We start from the raw sequence: 26502 nt of genomic DNA, 5'->3' as shown, positions 1-26502 counted from the left end.
TTTGGACCAGGTTTGTCTAAGACCAAACATTGAGCGATCCATTCTCCTTGCCCACGTTGGATGATCTTTTCTATATTTTTGCAAGAAACTTCTTTTGGATCTCCATTAGGTAGGCCTTTTAATATTACTTCTTGTCCATCCTGCTGGAAACAAATCTCAAGATTTGGAAGGTCCATAGTGAAACGATCCAACGAGCGGATCCAAGGTCTCCCTTGTATTATATCATTCTCCAACGAAATCACATAGGAGTCTCCTTTAATAGTATGTTCTCCCACCTTGATTTCTAGTTGAGGCATAACCTTGGTGCAATGATTGATGGTTCCATCTGCCAAGGTCACCTTAAACCCCTCGAACTCTTCAGCTTTCAGCTTCCTTCTTACTACCACATTTCTGCTAATGAAGTTGTGGGGAGCCCCACTATCCACCAAGGAGATTACCTTTTGTCCCTTGAGGGTTCCTTTGAGTTTGAATGGTCTATCTTCACATTCGTTTGAAATTGCAGCTAATGTTCCATGTCCTTGCTCTTCCAACCTTGGTCTTTTGTATGAGTTCCCTTCTTCTTGGTCTTTTGACTCTTCCACTTGATGTAATTGCCCTCTCTTACATTGATGATCAGGTCTCCATGGTTCTTTGCCCTTAAAACATAAGTTCTTTCTTCCCTTTGCCCAAGACCTTCCTTGTTATGACATCTATGTCCGGGTCTCCGTGTCTCCTTGCAGAAATTGCATGGTGTTCCTTTCTCCCCATGAGGTTCATCCCTACGATCCCTTCTAGAATACGTCTTGGAGGTCATGTCTCTTGGTCTTTCTTTTGAGAAATTATCTTCAACCTTGATGGCCCTTTGTATTGCCTCACTTAAATTTTGAGGCTCCAACGGATTGACAATCTTCTTGATGGATTCTTTGAGCCCTTCTACAAATAAGTAGGTGAGCCTTCCTTGGGAGAGATTGGGGACCATGACTGCCAAATTCTGAAATTCATTTGGATATTCTTCCACTGTCCCTTGTTGTGTGAGTAACGTTAGCTCTTTGAAGTACCACTCCGGATGTCTTTGATCGAATCTTAAGATAAGCCTTTGAGTGAATTCGCCATATGTAGTAATGTTTTGGTGATCTTGATTGACAAGACCATGGTGCCACCAATCGTGTGCTATCCCTGTTAGATGAAGGGTAGCAAATTTGATGGCGTCTTCCTCCGTCATTGGGCTGAGAGATAAATATTTATCCAATTTTTGAACCCACGATTGCGCTAACGGTTTTCTGGTCCCATCAAAGTGTGGTAATGTTATTTTACTCAACCTAGCTTTGAGATCTTTGTCGACATGCTTCTTCCTCCTATTCGGGTTGGCTTGGGTCCTAATCTCGTAATATTCTTTAAAAGGGATGCGCTCTTGTACTTCGGGGTCTAGCCTTGCATACATTGCTGCTATCTCATCATTGTTTTCAGTTATTGGTTCCTCCACTTATATCATGGGCTCTTCTCTTGGCAAGAATGATGGCATAGTAGGTCTAAGGATGGACCCTTGGGATGACTGCTCATTTTCAGATTGGTTGGAGTGTGTGTCTCTTCCCAAGTTGGGATTGACCCTAGTATTGTTATTGCTCATGTTTTGAATGGCTCGGAGGATTAACTGATTTGTCTTCTCAAACTTGTCATTAGTCTGCTCCATGAACGTCTTCATTTCCTTTGCCAACTGCTCTGCCATAGCTGCTTGACCCTTCCTTCGCTGATATTTTTGCATTCACTAAATTTCCATAGGCTGGCAGGGTACTTTGTTCTGATACCACTGAAATGTCCCCTTTTAGGCCCTACTTAAACATATACTTCCACTGAGATTCAATATGAGATATAATTCAGATTACTAGTGTTTATTTCTGATGGAAATGACACAGTACACGCTAGTGTTATGGATGCCAATATTTTAGCAGTCGTGCTCGATATATTCGTAAGAAACAGGTTTGGTATATGATGTCGTTTATCCCTGGTACTGGTGATGCTGATGCTCTTTTGCAATTAATCTAAATTAGAAGTTATAACTGACACACATTAATGACACTCCCGGAAGAGTAAGATCTGAACTGAATAACAGATTGTTATAATATATATCATATACTTTAATGGTATGCCAAACAAGGGTATTTCAATCTGTACAATATATACACAGAGATTCGTGCTGTTCCTGATATTTGACTGTATTCTTATACACGTGATATCTTGCCTTGGATGCTGGTTGTTTGTAGAGTAATCTAACTGCGCCGGAAATACCCCCCAAAGATCCCTTTCTCCTTCTTTCTTCCCCCTCCTTGACATGATCGTACTCTCCCTAAGTATGCCCATAATTCAAAGAGATGCAACCGTTTATTACAACCTTGGATCACACCCTTTGGTTTGAAGAATGACTAGCATTTGTTTAGTTCGTTTCTTTTCATTAATATATGCTCTCTAGGCAAATCGTACTTCTTTGTTAATCGCCTTTGTTCATTCGTTGTTGCTAGTTAACCCTTTTTTATTCCATCGCTTATAATGAATATAAACCGCGCCTTAATCCATGTTGCTATCCACCCTCCTTAGTCATCATTCATCACGTCTTATATCAGTGGCATTGCGTTGGACAGTGTAACGTCTCTTATGCATACCATGAAGAACGAAAATGACACAGCCGGTAACTTAATAACGTCTCTGATTGGATCTGATCAGTGGTGATCAGTCTTCTAATGTCTTACCGACTATTTGTTTGTTTGTATTTGGTCATAGTCTACTATTCTTTCCCAATTTTGTCTCTTTAGAGACCTTACGAAATTGGTAAAAAGTGGGGACATGACAGATGACGATCAAAGCAGTAGACAAAGTGAGTCAAAGGATGAAACCAGCCCACCTTCATTTCAAAAGAAGAGTGGTACATTCGCCGCCATAACTGCATCTTCCAGATATAGTACCTTTAGAGTACAAGGAACCTTGCAAGGGCATCCAATAACAATTCTCCTAGCTAGTGGGTTCACCCACAATTTTATAAACTCCACACTCACCATCTCCCAAGGACTCCAAACTAGTGAACAAGAAGAATTCAATATAATGGTGGCGAATGGTTCACACTTGAAATGCAAGACAATAGCACCAAGGTTAGAGATCACCATTGGAAGTTACACACTCAATGATGACTTTAATGTGATAGAGTTGGGCAATGTCAATGTTGAACTAGGCATACAATGGATGATGGCTATTAGCAAGTACACTCAAGACTTCAGGACCATGACCTTCAAATTCTAAGTTGATGATAAGAAAATCATTCTGAAGGGGATACGTGATGAAGCTCCTCAAGAAATTGTCTGAGAAAAAGAAAAACTCTATTAGAAGTCTCGGAGGGGACATACAAGGTTATCATCAAGGATATCCCCAACCTTTAGGAAACAAGCTACATGAAGGAACTATGAAACTACAACCAAATGAAGTGTCCATTTTCATGACAGCATGTCTTATGACCACAAAGATTACAAGCAACCAGATCAAACATCATTATGGATATCTACAATTGATCAAGGACAAGCTATGTGAAAGCACCACTAGCTTTAAAGAAGGTGCAACTTCTATCATTGCAAAACCATATCAGCTCATTAAGAAATTTAAGGACGGTATCCAAGAATTTTTCAAAGGATTCCATAGCAAGATACGCAGAGGAACCACATCTATGCCATTCTCCATAGAGATAATCAGAAAGGATGATGGAAGTACCAGAAGATGATTCAATTATCAATCAAATGAACAAGGGAGAAGTAATCCAAGAATGCTTGTGGGCAAGCATCCTTAAGGAGGGCAGACTATTATGTCCCCATCCTTAACGTGATAAGCAAATTTGTAAATATATGTGATTGAGGGGTGACAGACCTTGAATGCTTCCAAATAGTTAGTAAATAGATCTAGACATTTTATACACAACAACTAGAAGTTCAAATAGTTAGTTTTGCATCAATAAAGTCAGTGACCATGAGGATTAGTATAAAGATCTTATCAAGGAAAATCGTCTTATTTATAAGACTTAATGATTTTCCTAACTAACAACTTTACCTTGAGACATGAGCAGATGAAAGAGATCATATATGTTACTACAGTTTCCATGATTGCTGATCAAGAAGGAATCAATGAAGGCATTAAGAAATTCCTATATAAATGTTACCATGAGAACCACCGATCACAACAAGCAAGCATAAACAGCCATCATCAAAGCTTCCATAAGGAAGCATATCATATTGAGTATTAAGAAACAAGTGGACTGATTAGACCTGTTAAGCTAGAGATTAATAATCAACATAAGTATAATCAGCGACCCAACGAAAGATGGTATTATGATGGAGATGGATTAACGAACAATAGAATATAAATATATCAAAGAAACCATGTGTATCAAGCATGAAGTAAACGTTATTGCCATCATTAATATCACTGCTTATAATAGGAGTTGTCAAAACATGTTAACTAACCATCATGGGTGTGATCACTAATGGATGAGTTATTGAAGAGATGCGAATGGCAAAGTGCATGTTGGTTCGATCCAACTCAACATTACATATTAAATAGAGGTCTTTTATTCATCCAAAGGGCATCACCAAATCATTCTTTATTACTTCTTTTATCCATATTTGGATCGCTCTTTTAGCAATCGCCTTATGGGCATATAATCGGTGATTTAAAGCAAGCAATTAGGAACAACACCATCCCAATTGCATACTTCTAAAGAAAATCTAAAACAGCAATTCCATTATCGCTTCAAGCGATATTGTGAAGACTTACAACACATTCATATCATCATATCAGGAACGGTGTTAGGGGTCAATAACACATGTTAGTTTATAGTTGGTCGAGTGTTTATGTTTTGTTATGTATGAATTGCCGAGAGGTTCCCGTGGGATAGTTGGTAGTTAGTGACGGTTGGCAATTTGGCCAACTTTCGAGTCTATATAATGTATGGATGGAACCTCGGCAAATTAGTATTGTATTGGCATATTTGAGAATCTGATAAAGATATCATTATTCTGCCAAAGCTGTTCTGTAATTGTTATTTATGCTTTAATATATGTTAATGTTCTTGTTATATGGATTGTTGGTACATGTGGAATATCTTTGTTTATCGGTGAGTTTACCAACCTCACCATAAGGACTAAACATTTTGGCGTCGTTACCTGTACGAACTTGGAGATAACTATGGCTGCAAGCGGAAGGAATTAATGGGCCGGCCATTCAACCAGCAATTAACTGTCGTAGACAGTGGCACACATGAAGAAAGTACTGCGGAAGAGGCACGAGAGGATCAGTTGACAATAGACTTGGTAGAGTTGTGGGACATGTCGGTCACGCAGTACGTGCAGAGGGAGGCTCATGAGAGAGCCATCTTTGAAGGTACGGTCCATGGTGAACTCACCGTCAACACTCTCGTCTTTGATCTACTCGGAAGTATTCCAAGGTTGCTCACCAGAAATCTGATTGCACTCCAAGACCGAAGAGAGGAAACTGCACGGGAACTCCGTCGGCAACAAGTACTCCAAAGGTACGAAGAGCGAAACCGTAGGGAGGAAGAGGAAAGGGATACAAGCCAATGCCGTACCCCCGACACTTAATGCCCCTGTGGCCAAACAAAGACAGATGTACCACTACCACCAAGGGAGTAGATGAGGGAACCGTACGGAGATCCCTCCGCATAAAAGAACAAGCCAAGTAGAGATGACGGCTAAGGGAAGTTGCTGACTCAAGGAGCCTTGAGGAACGTAGCGGAAGTTGGAGTGTGAGTCGAAGTCGTAGTCGGGAGAGACAAAGATCATGTACGTGGAAGGAGTTGGGGGAGGTTGCCAGGAACTTGCCACTTCCAGACGTAGTGGAGGAGGATCTCACCGACTAGGCCCCACACTCGACGTCGAGTGAAGAAGGCTCCGGAGCCGAGTCACAGAGAAGCCCGTCAGAGTATTCTGAACAAGGTGAGGAGGCGGTACGGGATCTGCACAAAGAGATTGCCAATATTTTTGACATGATAGTATCCCGCATCAGGAATTTATCCTTGACGGAGGAAACCAAAATAGGAGGGTCAGACCCAGAAACCTCGGAAAGGAGGGACTATAGGAGCGAGGGTGACCAAAGCCTTGCGGGCAGGGGTTCAACCAGGTGAAACGCGTACAATACTTTCCAGACACAATACCTTTCGGGCATATAATAACTTTCAGGCGCCACATAAAACCCTCCAGACAAAAACAATGGCACACACTCCAGAGAAACAAAAGCTTCCGAAATTCATGGGCGACGGGTCGAAGGATCCCGTACGACATTGTAAGACATGCATGACCATTTGGGAGGTAAATGACCAAGACGACCAAGATTACTGGTTGAAGGCATTTCCGGCCACCCTGCGAGGAATAGCAATTGACTGGTATACAGACTTGGATGCCTAGTATAAAACATCATAGAACAACCTGAAGAAGGCTTTCGAAAAGGAGTTTAAACTCCTACGAGATGCCATTGAAATTGTGGCAGAGATTTACAATACCAAGCAGGGAAAAAGTGAAAGTGTGCGGGCCTATAACAAAAGGCTGAGGGAACTGCTCAACAAAATGGAGAACTAGCCAGCTGATGGCCTGAAGAAGAGATGGTTTGTTGAAGGACTGGTGCCGTCCCTCAGATGGAAGATGAAGGTGGTCCCTCCGCTCTAGTATGACGAAGCATACAACTGCGCGATGGATATTGAGAGTGAAAATAAGACATCTTGAGGGAAGTGCCGAGTGAGTGATGGTGATAGTACAGATGAAGACAGCAACGGGGAATCCAAGACCGTACAAGCACTCCGAAGGAATATGATGAGGATGATGAAAGAACTGAAGGCTGACAAAGAAAATGGCAAGGAAAGAACTATGGTGCACCGACTGTAAGACAAAAGGGCACACTAAGGGGAGTTGCCCTCGAAAAGCCTTCTGTAACATCTGCCAAGTAATGGGACATTCCATCAAGGAATGCCCGTACAACTTGAAAGCACAGAGCACTCAAGTGCTCTACGCCCAACCCGACCAAGTCACACCGCCAGCGACACCTCCGAAACCGATAGCAAACTCAGATGCCTCTCTTGGAGGGTACTGAAACAATCGGTAGGGTAACAACAGGTCCAACAATAACACGTTGAGGATTAGAATCTAGTATGACGCAAAAGGATGACCCATGATCCAATGTTGGAAATGCAACGAATGGGGTCACTTTGCGCGGGAATGTCAAAATGGAGATAACGGGGGGAGTTTGTTGTGCAAATGGTGCGGTCCGGGAAATCAAGACACCGAGTGTCCAAAGCAAAAACGGGTGAATATGCTGGAGGTAAAGGAAACGAAGGAAGGTGTACTGGCAATCACAAGATGCAAAATAAGAAAGCCACGTATCCTGACCCTCGCACGGAGAAGGAAAGACTCCAGGAAACCAGGACAGACATTGAACGTGCAATGGCAAAACGGAGGGCGCCTCGCACTCGACTGCCAGTACTCCACTTCGGTCAGGACCGGAAAAAACTATCATTAAGCAGATGTTACAGACCACTATACCCATACGGGTATCCGACCTCCTACAGACCATGCCGCAGTTGAGGATGGCCCTGACAAATGCAGCGGGTGACACCACCGCCGACCAGGAACACCGAACGATGACAAAACCATCTAGTATGGCTCTGGTGACGAAACCTAGTACGGATGCCATAGATCCTATGCTGCTCACGGTAAGCATTGGACGGAAACCTGTTGTGGTAGAGATGGAGATAATGCAGCAGAAGCTCACAAACATTATTGTGGATGGCGGGTCTGGAGTCAACGTGCTACCGGAAGAAACTTGGGGGGCTCTTGGCAAGCCTACCCTCTGGCCACCAACATTCCACCTCGTCGGTGCGGATCAGCATGACATCAAACCCCTTGGGACTCTCATGGCACAAAAGTTGGTGATCGAGACACAACAATTCCTTTTGGACTTCGTAGTCATTCCACTAGAGAGAAAAACGTACGACGCCCTCCTCAGAAGGGGATGGTTGATCATGGCTAGAGCCAATCATAACTGGAAGAAGAATACACTCTCAATTGAGAGTGAAGGTCATAACTATGTGATTGACCTAAGGAACAAGGCCGTCAGTGAAGAGCTTACGTCGTCTGACTCCGACTTGGAGGACTCAAACAGATGGGAGTGGGGTTCCGAAGGAAACAAAGGAGGGAGGGAACCCAACGAGGAAGGAGTGCTGGAATTGGACGGATGCTCTAAAGATGGAACTAGTTCATTGGCCGGACTCTTCCATTTGCAGATGGAGGACTACGAGGTCTTCCACTCGGAGTGCCACATGCTGCAAATATGCGAGATTGGGGAATCAAGTGGCAATACGAAAGAGCAGTCATTTCCCCCGGAGTACGGTAGGTACCAAGAAGGGATGGCATGGGTGGATGACACACTAGCCCACCGGTTTGAACGAGATAAACCTATCAAGTACGAGGAAAGGGATGTGAAAAAAATCAATCTAGGCAAGGACGAGGACCCGCAGGTGATACTCGTAGGGGATGATTGGAACCCTGTATTGAAGGCGGCGGGCTTTAGGATATTCCTGGAGTACAAGGACGTCTTTGCCTGGACCTACAAGGACTTGAAGGGGGTACCTCCGGAACTGTCCGCATATCCCTCGTACTAGGAGCCCAACCCTACGGAGGAGACCGTACAGAATGAACAAGAACTACGCGGCCAAGGTGAATGAGAAAATCAACAAAATGTTGGAGGTTGGGATCATATTTAAGGTGGAGACAAGTGATTGGGTCTCCCCAATAGTCATTTCTCTCAAGAAGGAGGCTAACCAGATAAGGATATGTGTAGACTTCGAGTACCTAAACGCAGTAACAATCAAAGACCCATTTCCAGTCCCATTCACGGACATCTTGGAAGAAGTAGCTGGGCACAAGATATACACGTTTTTGGATGGGTTCTCGGGATACAATCAAATAAGTATTGTGGAAGAAGATAAGTAAAGACTACATTCGTGGTGGAAGAGGGGGTGTACGCCTACAATCACATACCCTTCGGGCTATGTAATGCACTAGCAATCTTCCAGAGAATAATTTTGCACATCTTTAATAAAATGTCCGTAGGGAACTCAGGGCATTCTTGGATGATTGGTCTATTTTTAGTGATCATGACACTCATCTAAACGCACTCAGAGAATGTATGGAGAGGTGTCAGAAAGCTAGGCTAGCTCTTAACCCGAAGAAGTGCAGGTTTATGGTACCACAGGGAAAGCTCCTTGGCCACATTGTTTGTAAAGAAGGACTAAAGACAGACCCAGATAAGATAGGGGTGATCATCAATATGGAGAATCCGATGAATGTAACAGGGGTGAAGTCATTCTTAGGCCAAGTTGGCTACTACCAAAGATTCATCAAAGGCTTTGCACAAGTCTCTTGGCCTCTAGACAAGTTGACAAGGAAGGGAGAGTCATTCGTATGGGGTGTGGAGCAGGAAGGAGCCTTCAAGGATATGAAGGATCGCCTAGTGATTGCATCGATACTGGTGTACCCGGATTGGAGTAAAGAGTTTCACGTACATGTCGATGCCTCCAACTTCGCCATTGGTGCTACCCTCGCGCAAGTGGGGATGCAAGGACTGGATCACCCTATTTTTTTCGCCAACCGACTTTTGTCAAGGGCCGAACGAAACTACAACACAACGGAGAGGGAGGCACTCGGGATGGTGTACGCGGTACCAAAGTTTCACCACTACCTGTTGGCTTTTCCGTTCACGTTTTACGTGGACCATCAGGCACTAATGTACTTGGTAAATAAACCGATCATCCAAGGTCGGGTAAGTAGATGGCTGCTGCTCTTTCAAGAATTCACCTTCACCATTATTGTGCGGCCAAGGAAGTCACATGTGATAGCCGATCGATTGTCAAGGATCAGGTTAGGAGAGCCGGCCGAAGGAGTGAACGAGGACTTTCCGGATGCACACTTGTTCCAGATTGCAGTACTACCATCATGGTACGAGAAGATCGGCCAATACCTCTCTACTTCCACATTCCCAAAGGAGATGCCTCCAAGGGAACAACAGAAGATGGCACTGAAGAGTAAGACTTTCCAACTGATCAATGGCCTGTTGCATAAAATGGGACCTGATCAAATCCTTAGAAGATGTGTCATGGAGGAAGAAATCCCCAGCGTCTTGAAGGAAGCACATGACGGGTTAGCAGGCGAACACATGGGACCGGATTGGATGCAACTGTGCAAAAAGTACTTCTGGCCGGTCTGTGGTGGCCAACTCTACACACTAACGCTCGGGAGTGGGTGGTCGGATGTGACACTTGCCAACGTGCAAGGAAACCACTCAAGCGAGACTTCATGCCCCTCTTTCCCTCTCAGCCGTAGGAGCTATTTGAACGATGGGGTCTGGACTTTGTGGGACACTTGAAGCCAAGCAGTATGCATAGGTGCAAATATATTGTAGTGGCTACAGAATACCTCACTAAGTGGGCAGAAGCGAGAGCCCTACCAGATAACATGACCCTAAGTACGACACGGTTCTTGTATGAACAAATCGTCACTAGGTACGGGATACCTCTTCAAATCACAAGTGATTGGGGAGTGCATTTTGTCAACCAAGTAATCCGTAACATGACCATGGAGTTCAAAATCTTTCACAATCTCTCTAGTTTGTACTACCCCCGAGCTAATGGACAAGCAAAAGCAACCAACAAGGTATTGGTGTCAATAATTTATAAGTCGTGCGGGGTGAAGCAGGAGGATTGGGAGGAAAGGCTATCAGTAGTGCTGTGGGCTTACCGCAACACCTACAAGGTCACTACAGGGCATACCCCGTTTCAGCTCATGTACGGACAGGAGGCAGTGGTACCTGCCGAGTACACCGTACCAAGCCTGCGGGTGGCGGTGGATAATAGACTCGGTGATGAAGAGAGCTTGAGTGCAAGGCTTGACAACCTAGTGAAACTGGACAAACAAAGGGTAATGGCACAATGGGCAACGGAGGTAGCACAACAACGGTGGAAGTGCTAGCATGACAAGCACCTACGGCGGGTCAATTTTCGGCTGGGGCAGTTGGTTTTGAAGTATAACAGCTGGAACAAACTCTGACCAGGGAAGTTTAAAGTTCGTTGGCTCGGACCCTATAAGATCAGAGAGGTCGGCAAGAACGGGGCGGTGAAGCTATCCACCTTGGATAACAATCCAATAAGGGACCCAGTGAATGGTTCGAAACTGAAAGTCTACAGAGAACAAAACAAACTTGTGATAGGGATCAACATGCTGGGATATGCTACGAAAGGAAACTGGACCATCGGCCAAAGTAGGGAAGTGGAAGAAGACCCGGTGATGAAAGCAGAGCCCTATTGAAGGGATGAAGATTGGGCTAAGCCTCTTACATGCTTGGAAGAACGGCTTGTGCCGAAGCGGGCGGAAAGTGTTGCGGTTCCCAGGATCCACAAACACTTGACAAATGCGTATTTTGGGGACCCTGTTGTGTGGGTACAGATCTCTGGTCACTGGAAGAAGCGGGCCCCATATGAGGGTCTTCGAGAAGGGTACATAGCATATGATATCGATGAAGAAGCCAAAGCCAAAAGGAAAGCCGAGAATGCAAATAAAGAGGAGAAACTTGTAGACCTGGAGGAAGAACTTGACCTAGAGGAGTATGGGGCAACTCTAGGTCCCTATTTAAAGATGGTGCTCAAAACGGAAGACTTGTTCATCATCGCCTCCCAGCCAGGCGAATTGGAAGCCGGACCAAAGTCATTATACTCGGTGATCCCTAAACCCGTAGGACCTCCGGAGGTTGACGGAGAAAAGGTAACATGGTACCAACAGTACAAAGGCCGCTACATTGACGGGCGATATAAGGGGGTGGGACCCGCTCTATTAGTCGACAAGATATGGGATCTGAAGTACGTGTTGTGCACAAGAATGCTACAGGAGGATGTTGCGTGTATATATGTGGTTGTACGATTCAGAGATATATTTAAGGTCTTAGGATGACCCCTTAGGTGTGAAGAGGAACATAGATGGCGAGGATGTTGATAAAGGACCAAATAAAAGGTGGAAAGATATCAGAACGAGTGGCAAGGGAAGAGCAAGAAAAAAATCAAGTACCCAAACAGCAAAGAGGGAACTAAGGGGGCGAAAAGATCATTAAGCAGTGTCCGCAAAGGCAATAAGATACCCTGTAGATCACAAAGGGCAAATTGAACGACGTAACCTGACCCCGATAAACTGAAGGTACGAAAAGTTGCATTTGAGAAATATTGTCAAGTGGAAAGTTTAAAACAATTGTTAAGAAAAGGGGTATTAAAAGTTGGAAAAGCAAAGTATAGGGAAGAAATAAAAAGGCCAGGGTTACTGAGTATTAAAAAATTGAAGTGTAAGGCAAAAGTGATGGAAATAAGTAAGGGAAAAATAGAATTAATAAGAAGGCAATTATTTTATAAAAAGTTAGTAAAGTATTTAAGCCTAACCCTAACCCTGAAAAGAGCAAATGACTATAAAAACCCCCGAGGAGCCCATTTTTACACAACACACGGGCAAGATCACGCTTGTGACAGCGAAAGGACCAAGAAAGAGGAAGCGAGTCTAGAAGGGATTGTACGGCCAACAAGCACAACAAGGGAGTGGAATCCGTACGACGTACGGATTGCACGTACGAACGTAGAGGAGACCTGACAAATCAATCCGTACGGCGTTGTAGGTAAATCGTACGGTGACCATTGCACGACATACGACAAGGCCATACAGCGCACAGACTCAGAAACTCAGGAGAGGTCGTACGATAAAGCTGTACAATCCACACATGCAGACTCTCAAGCGAGGCCGAACGGTGGAGTTGTACAATGCACACTCGCAAACTCTCAGGCGAGGCTGTATAGTGCATGAGTAGAAGACATCAGAAGAGGCCGTACGGAAAAAGTGTCCAGAGCTCACGTACAGGAAATCGGGAGAGGCCGTACGACCAAGCCACACGTAGCAGACCGTACGAACAAGATGGCAGAAGGCTATATGACAATACAAAGAAGGCCATAGAGACAAGAGGGAGAAAGTCGTACAGTAGCGTACAGAGGCCAATGCAGAGAAGTCTGTACACGCAAGGAACAGGTACATATAAAATTTGAAAGCATTTGTTGGAAAATTCGTGCCATCCGTATAGAGTTATCTGCAAAGTTTGCGAAAGATGAGGTTGTACGGTCAGGAGAGGGAAGTGTACGGACCAATCCATATGGTGGAGAGGCAACAACTAGTACAATGGTTCGTACGAATTGGCGTGACAAAATTTCAGAGAGATAATAACGGTCAAGGATTTGAGAAGAAAACAGACAGGAGTGTGAGGCAAAGAAATTACAGCACAATCATGACTGCTACAGACCCAGCCAGCAGCAACAAGAAGGCGAAAATCAGACCAAAAGTACAAAGAACTCAGAAGGAGTTATTGCAGAAAATGTGGCCTTTGAGAGTGTGACCAATAGTGAATGCCGTGCTTGGTGGGAGGAAACCCCTCCCGACCATGTGATAAAAGATTCTCTCAGAAAAGCGCAGGTGGACCATGCCATTCAGATGCCAACATTCAATATCAAGGATTTTGAATCGGTGCTGCGGACCATGATGTCTGGATACAACTGCTAGGAAAGAGGCTCCATCATTTAGTTCCTGGGCTGCACAGTATGGGTTTCCTTTTAGGTTGAGAACTTCAGGAGGGTATTTGGTATACCCGAGAAGGGAGCATCTGCAGCCAAACCGGCCAAGAAGCTCACCAAAGAGAAAAAGAAGTGGCTGCTAGACTTGGTGTGTAGAGATAAACTGACAGAAGAACAATGGAAGAGTGCTTGGTCTGACAGTAGGGGATTGAAGCGAGCTTTTATTTCACCAGGAGAGTGGAGGATGCTGATGGATTTGGTGAAAAGTCGACTCACAGGGGCCAGCCGCGCATCCGATATAGCCATCTGGATGATAGGGTTGATGAATGGCATCAAGTGTGGCAAAGTTTACAACTGGGGACAACTTTTAGCTGAGAGGATTCATGATTTCCTCAAACTGGAGCACAAAACATTTTATATGTGCCACCACACCATCAGTCTATTCCTAGATGCAGTACGTTTACAGGTACCTCCAGAGATGTGGGGTACTTTTGAACCACACGGTAGGGTGGAACCCAACAAATCATCCATGCTTTATTATGCCCACCTGGACATTCTCGCTAATACCATACAACCAGCAAAGAGGAGGAGGAAGCTAGACGTAGTAGTTGAGGTTGGAGAGGATAACAACATGGAAGATTCTAACGAGGAGGTCGAAGAAACTGAGGAGCAGGAGAGTGGAGATTGAAGGATTTCGAATGGCACCACACACGGTCGGAGAAGAAGAAGAGGAAGCAAAATCACAACAATAGGAAGGGGAGGAGGAAAAGCAGCATGGAGGACTGCGAGCACAATGGAAAAGCACGCGGGTGAAATTTACACCCCCCAAATTACCTCCTTCAGCGTAGTTGGTATCGCATGTAGCACTCACAGTGGCCAGCTCGATAGGTGACGTAAGACCAGTATGAGTGTTGTTTAAGAGAGTTGATGAAGGGGAACCTCCAACACAATGACGAGTTTCGCTGCCGCAGATTAACCTGGTCATACTCGAATCACAAGCCGTACCAGTAGGCCAACAGAGCGTACGGGTAGTGACCTAGGCGGCATAGGAATGATGGATCGTACGGTGGCAGAGAAGGACGTGCAACATAGTCCGAAGGTAGCAGTACAGGAGGTAGTCGTACTAGTGGAAGCTGCACCGAAGATAGCCATGCAGGAAGTAGCTATACAAGAGATAGGTACTGGTACGACATTTACTAGTATGGAGGGGACTGTAGCAGTTGAGAGCAATACGGTACCAGCAGGGGGAAATGAGTCGGAAGATGTACCAATGGCAGGAGGAGATGGTCTTGAGGAGTTGGTGGTACTGGACACACTGGCTGACGATGATATAGATGCATCTTTGGACGGGTGGTTGGGACAATTTGCACTCACACCTCACCGCACGCCATGGTAGTTGGACGGAGCCAGACACAACAGAGGACCACTTTTATCACAAATCAGGAGGAGATGATGTCGCAGAGGGGCATAATAGAGCGACTGGAGGTGGTAGACATGACCCGAAGATCATTGATGTCGAGGAGAGTGGGTCCGGAGGACCACTGACAGGTCTTTACCTCACCCTGTCAGACCCTAGCGATCCAGTAGGCTCGCTTCAACGGTTCCTTGGGGAGCTAGAGGGGATCTCAAATATAGCACGAGGTATGGGACAGTTGACTATTTAGATGGATGCTAGCAACTCAGTTGATGTTGAGAAGCTGTTCAACTTCATGGCTTCCGGATGTACAAAGGAGTTTGCACACCACTTTGAGCAGCAAGGGTGGCCAGACAGTAGTACACTGAAGATGGTATAGGAGTGGATGCACATGCGACTGGTGGAGGGAGTGGGCACCTTGGGAGCTACCTTGCGCGGTATACAGGGATTGTTCTGGAATGTCTACCTACAGATGCGACAGAGTCAGATAGAACAATAGACCCAGCGACTGTACGTAGAAAAATTGGAGAAGGAAGGGGAGAAGCGTGCGAAGTTAGCCGCAGTAGAGAAGAACCTGAGGATTGAGCTGGAGACAAAGGTGACCACTGATGAGGCCCATTGCAGCATGCGGGAGAAGGAGGCACAGGTGCTGGCAACACAGGTGGCTGACCTCACTCTGCAGATGGAGCAGAAGGACAAAAAACTATTGGAGGTTGCACACATGGTCAAGAAGGCATGAGAGCGGTAGCTGATTGCGTAGAAGAACCTCAGACTCCACACAGGGCGACAACCATCTTCTTCGACCACGACAGGGATGCCTCCTCCCCCTCCTCAGTCTTAGTCTTTTTTTTTGTTATTCCAGCTCTTGTTGTCTTAGTCGTCTGGAAGACGACTACTTTTTTGGGGGGGGGTTGATGTTAGGGGTCAATAACACATGTTAGTTTATAGTTGGTTTGGGTGTTTATGTTTTGTTATTTATGAATTGCCGAGAGGTTCCCGTGGGGTAGCTGGTAGTTAGTGACGGTTGGCAACTTGGCCAACTGTCGAGTCTATATAATGTATGGATGGAACCTCAACAAATTAGTATTGTCCTGGCATATTTGAGAATCCAATAAAGATATCATTATTCTGCCATAGCTGTTTTGTAATTGTTATTTATGCTTTAATATATGTTAATGTTCTTGTTATATGGATTGTTGGTATGTGTGGAATATCTCTGTTTATCTGTGAGTTTACCAACCTCACCGTAAGGACTAAACAAACGGCTATAAGCAATTGAGACGAGCATACAACATTTTATATCAATATATCGGGAACATTTATAAGCATTGAAAGGAGACTTGCGGCACAATTCACGTTGTTATATCAGAAATAGCAGAGATATCTCCATAATTGCAGATTGGAGTATATCAGAGAACATCATTGCATAATTCCCATCGATATATCAGAGACAGCTAGATATTCCATCTTATTTCATCAACAAGAATATCAAAGATATTCATTGCATCCCATAATACTCGATTAATATAGAGTGATTAAGATTATCGATATAAGATATTCATTGACAAGTATCAATTGTACATCCTAAGGATAATCATTTATAAGCAGTTCATAATATTTCATTTTTATACTGAGTGGTATCAATTATCATCAATATAAGTTTTATAAAGAATTTTTAGAGTCTTTGATTGGAAAGAAGTCTCTTGCAATTGAATTTGAGAATTAATAGTCCCTTATTCCTTAGAATTTACATAAGGGGAGATTACACACCTGTCCTCACTTCTGACACCACTATAGGGTATTCCTGAAGAAAATATCGTATCATCATTAATGCAATCTTCTTCCTATTCATCATCACTACTAATGTCAGTGAAATCCTCACCATCATCAGTTATATGATATATCTTTACCAGACGTAAAAGAATCCTCAAGTCTTTCCCTATTTTATGGCATGTAGTAGCCAACAAGTTTTATGCTAATAGGACCCAAAATAGGAAATGTGACTTCTTTGTCCTCAAATTGCAGATTTGAGGAGCATGCCTCTATTTTTACAGGTAACAAGGAACTGTTGTAATTTTGTCATTTATGACAGAAAAAGAGTCTTTGCCATACAATCGATCTACCATGCTAGTCGCATATGAAGACATAGAAGATGATACTATTTCGATTTACAATGCTAAATATGGTACGGTTCAGTTGGTCAAATACAAAGGAGTGATCTATGTATTAAATATTTTATGCAGCAATTACAATGAATTTCTGGCAGTGATTATTAATTAATGAACATGATTGGTAGAACAATGATTATACTTATTTAGAGCAACCCCATACCAAAATAGTAATGAAGTGAAAGAACAAGTTTTTAATCACCTGATTCATGGTGATTCAATAAGTAGCGAAAGTGTATAACAGCAAGTGTATTATGAAACAATTCCTTGATGGTGATTCAGTAAGCAGTGATAATATATAGCAATTCCTCGATAATCAAAGGCAGCGGATTAAGTTGAGTCTATGTTAAGAAATAACAAATGATTTAAATCAAAAGCAGCGAATTAATAACAAGCATCGACGGCCAAGAGACTTATGGTAAACACCAATTAGTTTGTTTAAGACAAAATCCTGATCCATTAAGGCGATGAATGATATAGTTTACACATTGGGGATGATGATTAGCTGGGGATCTGTTATGAAAAGGTGCGTCATGTTCGTTAATGCCATGATTCATTAAGATAATACAACAGCAATTCTATGTTTGGTCAAAGGATGCGATTGGTAGTTAATTTGTTAAAGGTGCGATTCAGCAAAGGGGTGCAATTTAGAAGTGCACACCTTAATGGATTATCATGAAGAGATACCATTTATGTTTAATAACAAAAACCCCTCTAAAAGGTGTTATTATGATTAAGTGGCAAAAAGTTTAAATAAATACAATTTTAAGGGAAAGACACAACCATTCAGTGGTTGTTTAAGAGTCCCAACTTTTGTGAAAGGGCATATGGCTGATATGAAAGAGAGATGCAATTCATTATTTGAAGTGTGTGTGCAAGAAGAATAAGTGGTGTAAATGAGCATTAATGATAATCATCTAATGCACCATAGACATTAATGAGAAGAGATATTGCAGATTCATGAGGAAGTAAAAGCAGAATTTTATGCACAAGTATTGTCATGTTTATGATCAGACTTGTGAAGGAAGATTGTGCATAATTTGAATCAGTTTTGAGGAGAATTATATGGAGGAGTGATTATAGATTTTGAAGAAGATATAGTGGTCAGTTTGTGACAGTTTTATGATCATCATTATTGCAGAAATTTTGGGTGCAGTTGGTGCTTCATATCTAGTAGGTTGGTGCCTACATTCAGAAGTGGGAATTGGTGCTTCTAGTGGGTTGGTGCTTACAAACATTGTAAAAGAAGATATACATATAAAGAATTTATTGCCATGGTTTTGTCCCATTAGGGTTTCCACATAAAACTTGTGTTCATCTATGTTCTTATTTGCATGTGTGGTTGATTAAAGTTTATAAAGTATTGCTATTACATCTAATAAAGTTTGAAAAAGTAAAAGTTGGTAGATATACTGATTCAACCTCCCCTCCCCCACCCTCAATATACTTGTGTGCTCTTTAGGAACAAGGAGAACACTAGGTCTATTACCAACATTACATTGCACTACGCTCCTCTACCCCCAAAGAATCAAGCCCTATGGTGGCCTGGGTAAGATGAAGTCTTCCCTTCTTTGAGTCCTGTTAAGAGTAACTGGTTCACCACATTTGACTTCACCCCAAAACACCATTTCACAGTGAGTAACCAGCTCTATAGCTTGTACTCTCCAGCGAAACATGCACATCTATAGTAATGCTTTTGAAACAATATTAATAATCATGCTACTATTATAATGCTAGAAATACCACAAAAACAATGTATAATTGATGTGTGTAGAAAAAGACTTTGAAGTAGTGTTTGCTAAATAAGGGTAGTGAAGTCGCCCACATGGCCAAGCCAGTGTAGAAAAATATCTCCCTTGGTACGTTCACAATGCCAATACAATTTCATTGAACCACCTTATCATGTACTAGGTGGCCTTCTAGGATCAATGCAATGAGATAACAAAGGTCAAAACTTGTGAAGAGTGCCCTCTTAAAATGTCCCAACTGCACATGGTATTTTGTTGCATGTTTGAGGAGGATATCAATAAGACATAGAAGGATTGGCCTTCTTGAGACTGTTTTTATGGTGCCTCTTGTGACTGTTTCTATGGTGCCTTTTGTGACTGTTTCAATTCCCCTTTAATTTAATCCCACACTCTGGCAAGGTTGTAGAAGTTGGCTTTACATTTGTTCTTCGTTGCTTGAATTTTTAAACATTTTATGCACATCCTACAATCATGAGGTTCCACATTTCTTCGAGGCATTTTGTTGAGTAACTTTTTGTTTCTCTATGCTTTCACGTCTTGCATACTTGTTTTTGAGAGCATTTGCAACTATGACTTCTGACAAAATGCTCATTTTATTATGCTTTGGTGGACATCATACTAGTTTTTGTACTCCCATTGTCACAGATTGGGGAGACATTTGTAAAAGTGGTGGAGTTTGATGCTACACTTGCCAAACATATTTACTTGAAAGCTTCCATATGATTCTATGCATGGTCTGCAATCATTTATTTCCATTCAACCATGTTTCTTTAAGGCACTTTGTCAGACAACTCAAATCTTGTCTATGCTTCCACGCTTCACATGCAAGTTTGCCAGGGAAGTCACAACTGCAACATCCAATGAAAACTCCTTGTTCTGTTATGCTTTAATGGATCCTATGTGCTGTTCTAAAGCTTCCACTTTGGCTTAGGTAGAGACTTTTGGTGGACTCTGGCTATCATCTGTTGAATGTTTTTTTGAATTTAGAAAGCTTGGTGAACTTTAGAAATGCATGTCATTAAGTGTCAAAGCTAGAGTTTATGAGATCTACTTTTCAAGATAAGAGAATGGCCATTGAATATGCCAGTAGTATTTTAATTATAATTATATTGCTTTGCAAAATTTGTCTTGCCACAATATACTGTTATTACTGTCAATTATTTTGTGTTTCTTCATCATCTTCTACCATTCAGAACGCTTGGATATAATTAGAAGTTTTACTTTGCTTATACCTTCATTGGTTGCTTCTTACAATTTTCATTTATCAATAATTTAGAACAATCCAGTAATTGAGTAAATATAATTCTTTTTCTCATCTTATGTTCTGTGTCTTCACATTTTGTATACATTTTTCATGTTATTGAGTTTTCTTTGTGAATGAATAAAAAATTGACTTTTTTCGTTAAGGTTCTTTTTTTATATTCATAAAATATGAACTTCATAGTTTATTTTTCATTTTACTTTTGGGTGACAATGGATTTTTTTTTCTGGACTAAGATAATATTCATACTTGTTGATAATCTTTGAATGTTAAGGCTCAGTCTGTAATGTACTCTCGTGGATTCTTATAGGTGGAAACTCTTTTTGAGTTGGGCTACTTGCTAATACCATGAGGTGGCTATTGAGAAATGCAGGTGCCAAAAAGGAATGTTGATAAAGCCATTAAAAAATGTCCTCAACTCTTAGGCTGTTCAATTGAAACATTCAAGTTGATTGTAAACCAGATGAATTCTCTTAATATTAAGGGAAAGACAGTTGCTCGCGTTGTTTCTTCTAGCCCCCATTTGTTTTTGAGAAGACCACGTGAATTCTCAGAGGTTAGTAACTCTGAAATCATTTTTTGAATTGGAAATGCATTGGTGGAGAATTATGAATTTTTCTCTTAGCACAGGAGAATCCTTTACTAATAGATGTTTCTTGCATATGATTTTCATAAACTATAAAATGATGAAAAAAGTAGGAAACTTTATATCCACTAATTGTAAAAATCCCTTCTAATTTGGCTTAAAATTTTCTCTGTTCTTTTCTTTGAATATTTTTGGTCACAAGTTTGCTTGTAGTGGATTTATCAATGGTATGATATTCAGTTTCAGATTTATAAGTGTTGCTCAGAATTGCAGATTCAGATATGCAACTAAATAATGAATTTTTTAGGACAATAATCTCTCAAATAATAACAGGAATGTGAAGACTCAAATTGATAACATACTTAAATATTTTCTGCCGTTATTACTGCTCAGAAATACATAGAATATAGATCAGAAATCTGATGACAGTAGAAATAATAGCTTGCACCTTAATAGCACCAACAGAATAAGGAATAATGATGGAGTTGATAACAAAGTATTAATGTCTGCGTTGGAGGTGCTAGGCATTCATTCATTCAAGAGCTCACTCCAAAACCCAGAGATGGTATGTGTCCAGGAGAAAGAGTCCATGCCATGCAGGGAAATCTCCACCATGAATGATAACCTTGTGGCCTGCAAACCTCAATCCACCAATACACACCAGCAGTAACTCACCCCAACAGGACTGTGATGACCCGGATGCCCTTACAAGTTGGCTCTGAAACTTAATAGACAAAATTTAATAAATAAAATTATTAATATTTTAATAGCAATTTGGTGGTTGACCTAGTGTGGTCTTTATTTGCGGCAGTTTTGCCAATAAGAATAAATAAATGGCAATGTAATGGTTTGTAGTTCTCGGGTAGTTGTTAGTTGCTGGCGGTCGGCACCCTTAGCCAACTGTCAAGTACTATATAGTTCTGGCTTGTATCAGGAACTAGGACTCTCTATTATTGTACACATTACATGTTGATAATAAAGTTATTTCAGCCATATTGATGTGTTGTTTCTGAATTATTGTGTTGAATATGATCATTGTTATATTTCTATTTACTCTGTAAGTTAAAGCATTCACGGAAGGGAGTGAACATTTTGGCACCATTGCTGATTCAAACTTGGAGATCTGAGAGTACCCAAGAATGGCAACAAGCATGGCAGAGTAATGGGCGGATTGTTTGAATAAGTACTAGTAACAGAAAGTGACAATGAGGAAGAAACACCAGAAGATCGGTTGATGCAAGACTTGGTAAACCTGTGGGAAGTTTTGGTCAATTGGTACGTGCAGAGAGAAGCCTGGGAGATAGCGGTCTCTGAGAGCACGGTACACAACGAACTCTCAGTAAATCACGTGGTCTTTTAATCTTCTCACGAGAATTCCAAGGCTATTGGCACGAAATTTGATTGAACTTCAAGACTAGCTGTAGGAAAGGAATCGAGAGCAGTGTTGGTAGCAAATATTGCAATTATACGAAGAAAGGACCCATAGGGAGGAAGAAGAGGGGGATACCAGTAGACACCATAGCCCCAACAATTAATGTCCCTATGATCAAATAAGGACCGACTTGTCGGAGACACTCAAGAGGAGGAGGGATTGGTAAGGAGATCTCTTCGCCTGAGAGAACAAAGTGAAAGAAGACGACGATTATAAGGAATCGTCAAAAATTTTGATAGTCCAGCGAGAAGTAGTTGGAGTGCCAGTTGAAGCCGTAGTCGGGAGTGAGAGAGACTGTGTACCTAGAGTGAGTTGGAAGAGGTTGCCAGAAACCTACCACTCCCAGACGACAAAGTGAAGATCTTGCCAACCAGGCAATTAACAAAACCGTACACTCTGCTTCAAGCGAAGACTCTGAATCTACACACAAATATAGTACCAACAACCCATTTTGTACAGTCGGTACGTGATGAAGGGGAAGAAAGGGACCTCCAAACCAAAGTTGCCAAACTTCTTGAAACAAACTTGCATCGTATCGGGAACTTGTCCCTCACAGAGGAACCGAGAATAGTGGGGTTTGAGCCGAAGACTCCGGGGAGGTGAGAGTATAGAAATGAAGAAGGTGACCAAGGTGTAGAAGATGCAAAAGGTGGACGTGTAGAGAGCTCGCACGTGGTCGAGAGTGCAAGAGAGGCACATGAACACGAACAAGAGCAAGATGGTCCAATTTGGTCGAATACACACAATACCTTTGAGTGAAGACAATGTTGAACACCCAGGAGAAGCAAAAACTCCCGAAATTCACAGGGAACGTATCAAAGGATCCTGTACACCATTGCAAGACTTGTATAACAATATGGGAGGCAAATGGTCAGGATGACCAGGATTATTGGCTAAAGGCATTTCCCACCACCTTACGAGGAATCACCATTGACTAGTATACAAATCTCGAGGCTAAGCACAAGACGAGATGGACTGAACTAAAGATGGCATTTCAAGAAGAATTTAAACTATTGAGAGATGACAATGAGATTGTTGCAGAAATTTACAACACCAGACAAGGGAAGAACGAGAATGTACGAGAATACAATCGTAGGCTCAAGGAACTATTGAAGAAGATGGAAAACAAACTAGCAGATGCACTAAAGAAGCAGTGGTTCGTTAAGGGATTGATTCCCTCCTTGAGGAAAAAAATGAAGGTGGAACCCCTATCCTTGTACATTGATGCTTACAATCGGGCGATGGACATAGAAAGAGAGAATAAGACATCGTCGGGAAAGAAGGTCAGTGACGATGATAGTACGGGAGAAAGCAGTGACGGAGAATCAAGAACCATACAGGCCCTACAAAGGGGATATGTTGTGGATGATGAAGAAGCTAAAGGCGGTGAAAGATGGTGGTAAGGATGGTAAAGAGTTGTGATGCACCAACTACAAAGTGAAATGTCATACAAAGGCTACTTGCTTGAAGAAGTCATTTTGCAACATTTGTCAGGTATTTGGGACATTCCATCAAGGAATGTGTTGTGCTCACACACACACCCTTGCTTCAGGGAAACTCGCGTTCTTTTTTAGTTTGTTCGATAGAGAGAAAGGCATGTGAGGTCGCAAAAGCAAAGGAGAAACAAAATCTTCAGAAGCCCAAATTCACTGTGTAAACTGTCATCACAAAAGCTCGCACCCTTGTTGAGCTATCAACTCAACAACCTTGTGAAACATGGAAACAACCCCGAAGTGTGGGACCTTGCGCAAGGGGGTTGAATCTCCGAAGAAGGCCAACTTCCTTCTCAATCCAGGTGCAGGTGTTGAACCAACTCAACACTCTAAAACTAATTCCTAAGCCTACCTAAACAACTTGTAGAGGTAAAGGGAAGAGAGAATGCTGGAAATAGAAGGAGGTTTTTGCCCCTAGGTGAGGTTCCTAAGTTTGAAATCCCAAGCTTCAGGCAGGGGAGACCTCCCAAGCCTTCAACTTCCCCCCCTAGTTTTAAAGTTCCAGATTTCAAGGGAGCTCCAACTGTTGTTATACAAGAGCCTTCTCCTTAGTGCCTTTTGCAAAACACCCCACTGCTTAGGCCCTTTTTAAGGGCGGACCTATTGTATGGAGGACAGATGGTTCCCATCCTCATCATGACGAAGGGGTTCAATCAACCATTGGTGAGTCTTCATATTCTCTAAAGGAAGAGGAATCGACAATGTTGTAGGAGGATATTGAGAACAATCAGTTGCAGCGGTAGGTCATTGAACATGAGGAGTGTGAAGGAAAAGAGGACACTGTCGTCTCATTTGAAAATCTTCCTTTCTTTATTGATCATGAGGAGAAGGATATGTCTACACCTCCCCCGATGGTAGCTCTAGAGCAACATGCTAGTCTTCAGGAGGGTACAAGGGGTAATGTTTTTACTACAGATTGCATGGCGGATGGATCGTGCCATGAACCTGAGGTTGTTGCATTATGTTGCCAGGAGGAGGAAACAAAAACAAAGAGACAATCTGAAGATTTTAGATCTTCTTGTGAGGTGTCTTATAAACCTGAGATTTGTGTTGATGAGTTGGATATCAACACATGTGATTATGATGTATGTTGGTTCTCTCGTGTCCCTGAAAGTGATGATGTTGAATATGAAGTCTTCATTCAAGGTAAAGATGTTTCTTTTGGCATTAGGGATATTGTACCTGAGCTTGAATGTTTCACTTGGGACCAACATATCAAATATAATGACGTTGAGCAACATGTTGGCCATGCCAAAAGTTTTTTGGTTGCTCAACTTAACAGTATAGCCGAGATTCAAAGTTTCCAATTTGATGTGCCTAAAGAGCCCCCTTGTGCAGGCCAAGACAAAGATATGGTATACTTTTCATCACTATGTGAGTTTGAAGCCTTTTCCTTTGGTTTCAGCTCATGCCAAGAGGAGGCCGACTATTGTGAAAAAAATGATACCCCCTTGTATAATAGAGATGCCTTCACTTTTGCAAGGAGTAGTTCTTTTGATGCTAGCGAACTCCTAAAAAACTCCCCCCTTGCTACTATGTGTATGCGTCATGCATCCCCGGATGTCTCAAGTGGCTATTTTCTATGGCTTCCCTATGGTGGCAAGGTAAATGGTGAAGTGTTCTTTCACCACATGAGTAGTATGTGTGATCTAATGCATGCATACAAGAGATTTCAACCATTGCAGCTAGATGGTGAATGTAACAATGGTATGAGGGTGATCAGCTCCTTCAAAAGGTTCCTCTTTGACAGAGGCAAAAGCATCAGTTGCCTCTTATTGTAACAATGTAAATATTAGTTAGGTTTCTTGTTTTCCAAGAAGTGCACGAGCACAGGTTGTTCCCCTTCAGAATGGCTGATCTTGATCCTTTGCAGGTTACAGAGGAGAGGATTTTTCTTCTTTCTTGCAGTTATGACTCAGTGCCCAATGGATGCTCAAGGCTTCTAGACTTCATGCTTAGCAGGCAAGCATCCCACAGAGGTTGCCAAAAATGTTATCATTTTATGACACCCTTGGTCCATCAGTGAGAACCGATCAAAGATATGTTCTATGGACCAGCGCTGCCCCAGTTGATCAAAGAGAAAAGCAATGGAATTATGAAGTGTGAAGTGTTGTCTTGTCAGAAAGAAGTTCCTAAGTTCTTCAACCCCGGAACCCCCAAGTTCCCAAGTTCCTAAGTTCTTCAACCCCGGAACTCCGGAACCCCCAGGTTCCCAAGTTCCTAAGTTCTTCAACCTCGGAACTCTGGAACCCCCAGGTTCCCAAGTTCCTAGTTCTTCTACCGCGAAACTCCGGAACCCCCAGGTTCCCAAGTTCCTAAGTTCTTCAACCCCAGAACCCCGAGGTTCCCAAGTTCCTAAGTTCTTTTACCCCGGAACCCCTAGGTTCCCAAGTTCCTATGTCTTCAACCCCAGAATCCCCAGGTTCTCAAGTTCCCAAGTCTTCAACCCCGGAAGTCCGGAACCCCAAGGTTCCCAAGTTCCTAAGTTCTTCAACCTCGGAACTCCGGAACCCCCAAGTTCTTAAGTCTTCAACCCTGGAACCCCTAGGTTCCCAAGTTCCTAGTTCTTCTACCTCGAAACTCCAGAACCCCCAGGTTCCCAAGTTCCTAAGTTCTTCAACCCTGGAACTCCAGATTCCCCAGGTTCCCAAGTTCCTAGTTCTTCTACCCCGAAACTCCGGAACCCCCAAGTTCCCAAGTTCCTAAGTCTTCAACCCTGGAACTCCCGAACCCCCAG

General features: G+C 42.6%; 1 protein-coding gene across 11 annotated transcripts in view; it reads left to right on the top strand.

The window, feature by feature from the left end:
• LOC131038352 (transcription termination factor MTERF2, chloroplastic) overlaps positions 1-26502 on the top strand; it is a 154778-nt gene that overhangs the window by 113482 nt on the left and 14794 nt on the right. For all 11 annotated transcript variants that reach the window (XM_057970741.2, XM_057970750.2, XM_057970749.2 and 8 more), the window contains one exon: positions 20628-20810. In XM_057970741.2, coding sequence (XP_057826724.1) covers positions 20628-20810 — 183 coding nt within the window. The remainder of the gene's footprint in view (positions 1-20627; positions 20811-26502) is intronic.

The sequence above is a fragment of the Cryptomeria japonica genome, chromosome 10 (genome assembly GCF_030272615.1).
Source record: "Cryptomeria japonica chromosome 10, Sugi_1.0, whole genome shotgun sequence".
In the NCBI taxonomy this organism is placed as follows: Eukaryota; Viridiplantae; Streptophyta; class Pinopsida; order Cupressales; family Cupressaceae; genus Cryptomeria; species Cryptomeria japonica.
Note: the sequence above shows the minus strand (reverse complement) of the source record. Positions and strands in the feature narration are given on the sequence as shown.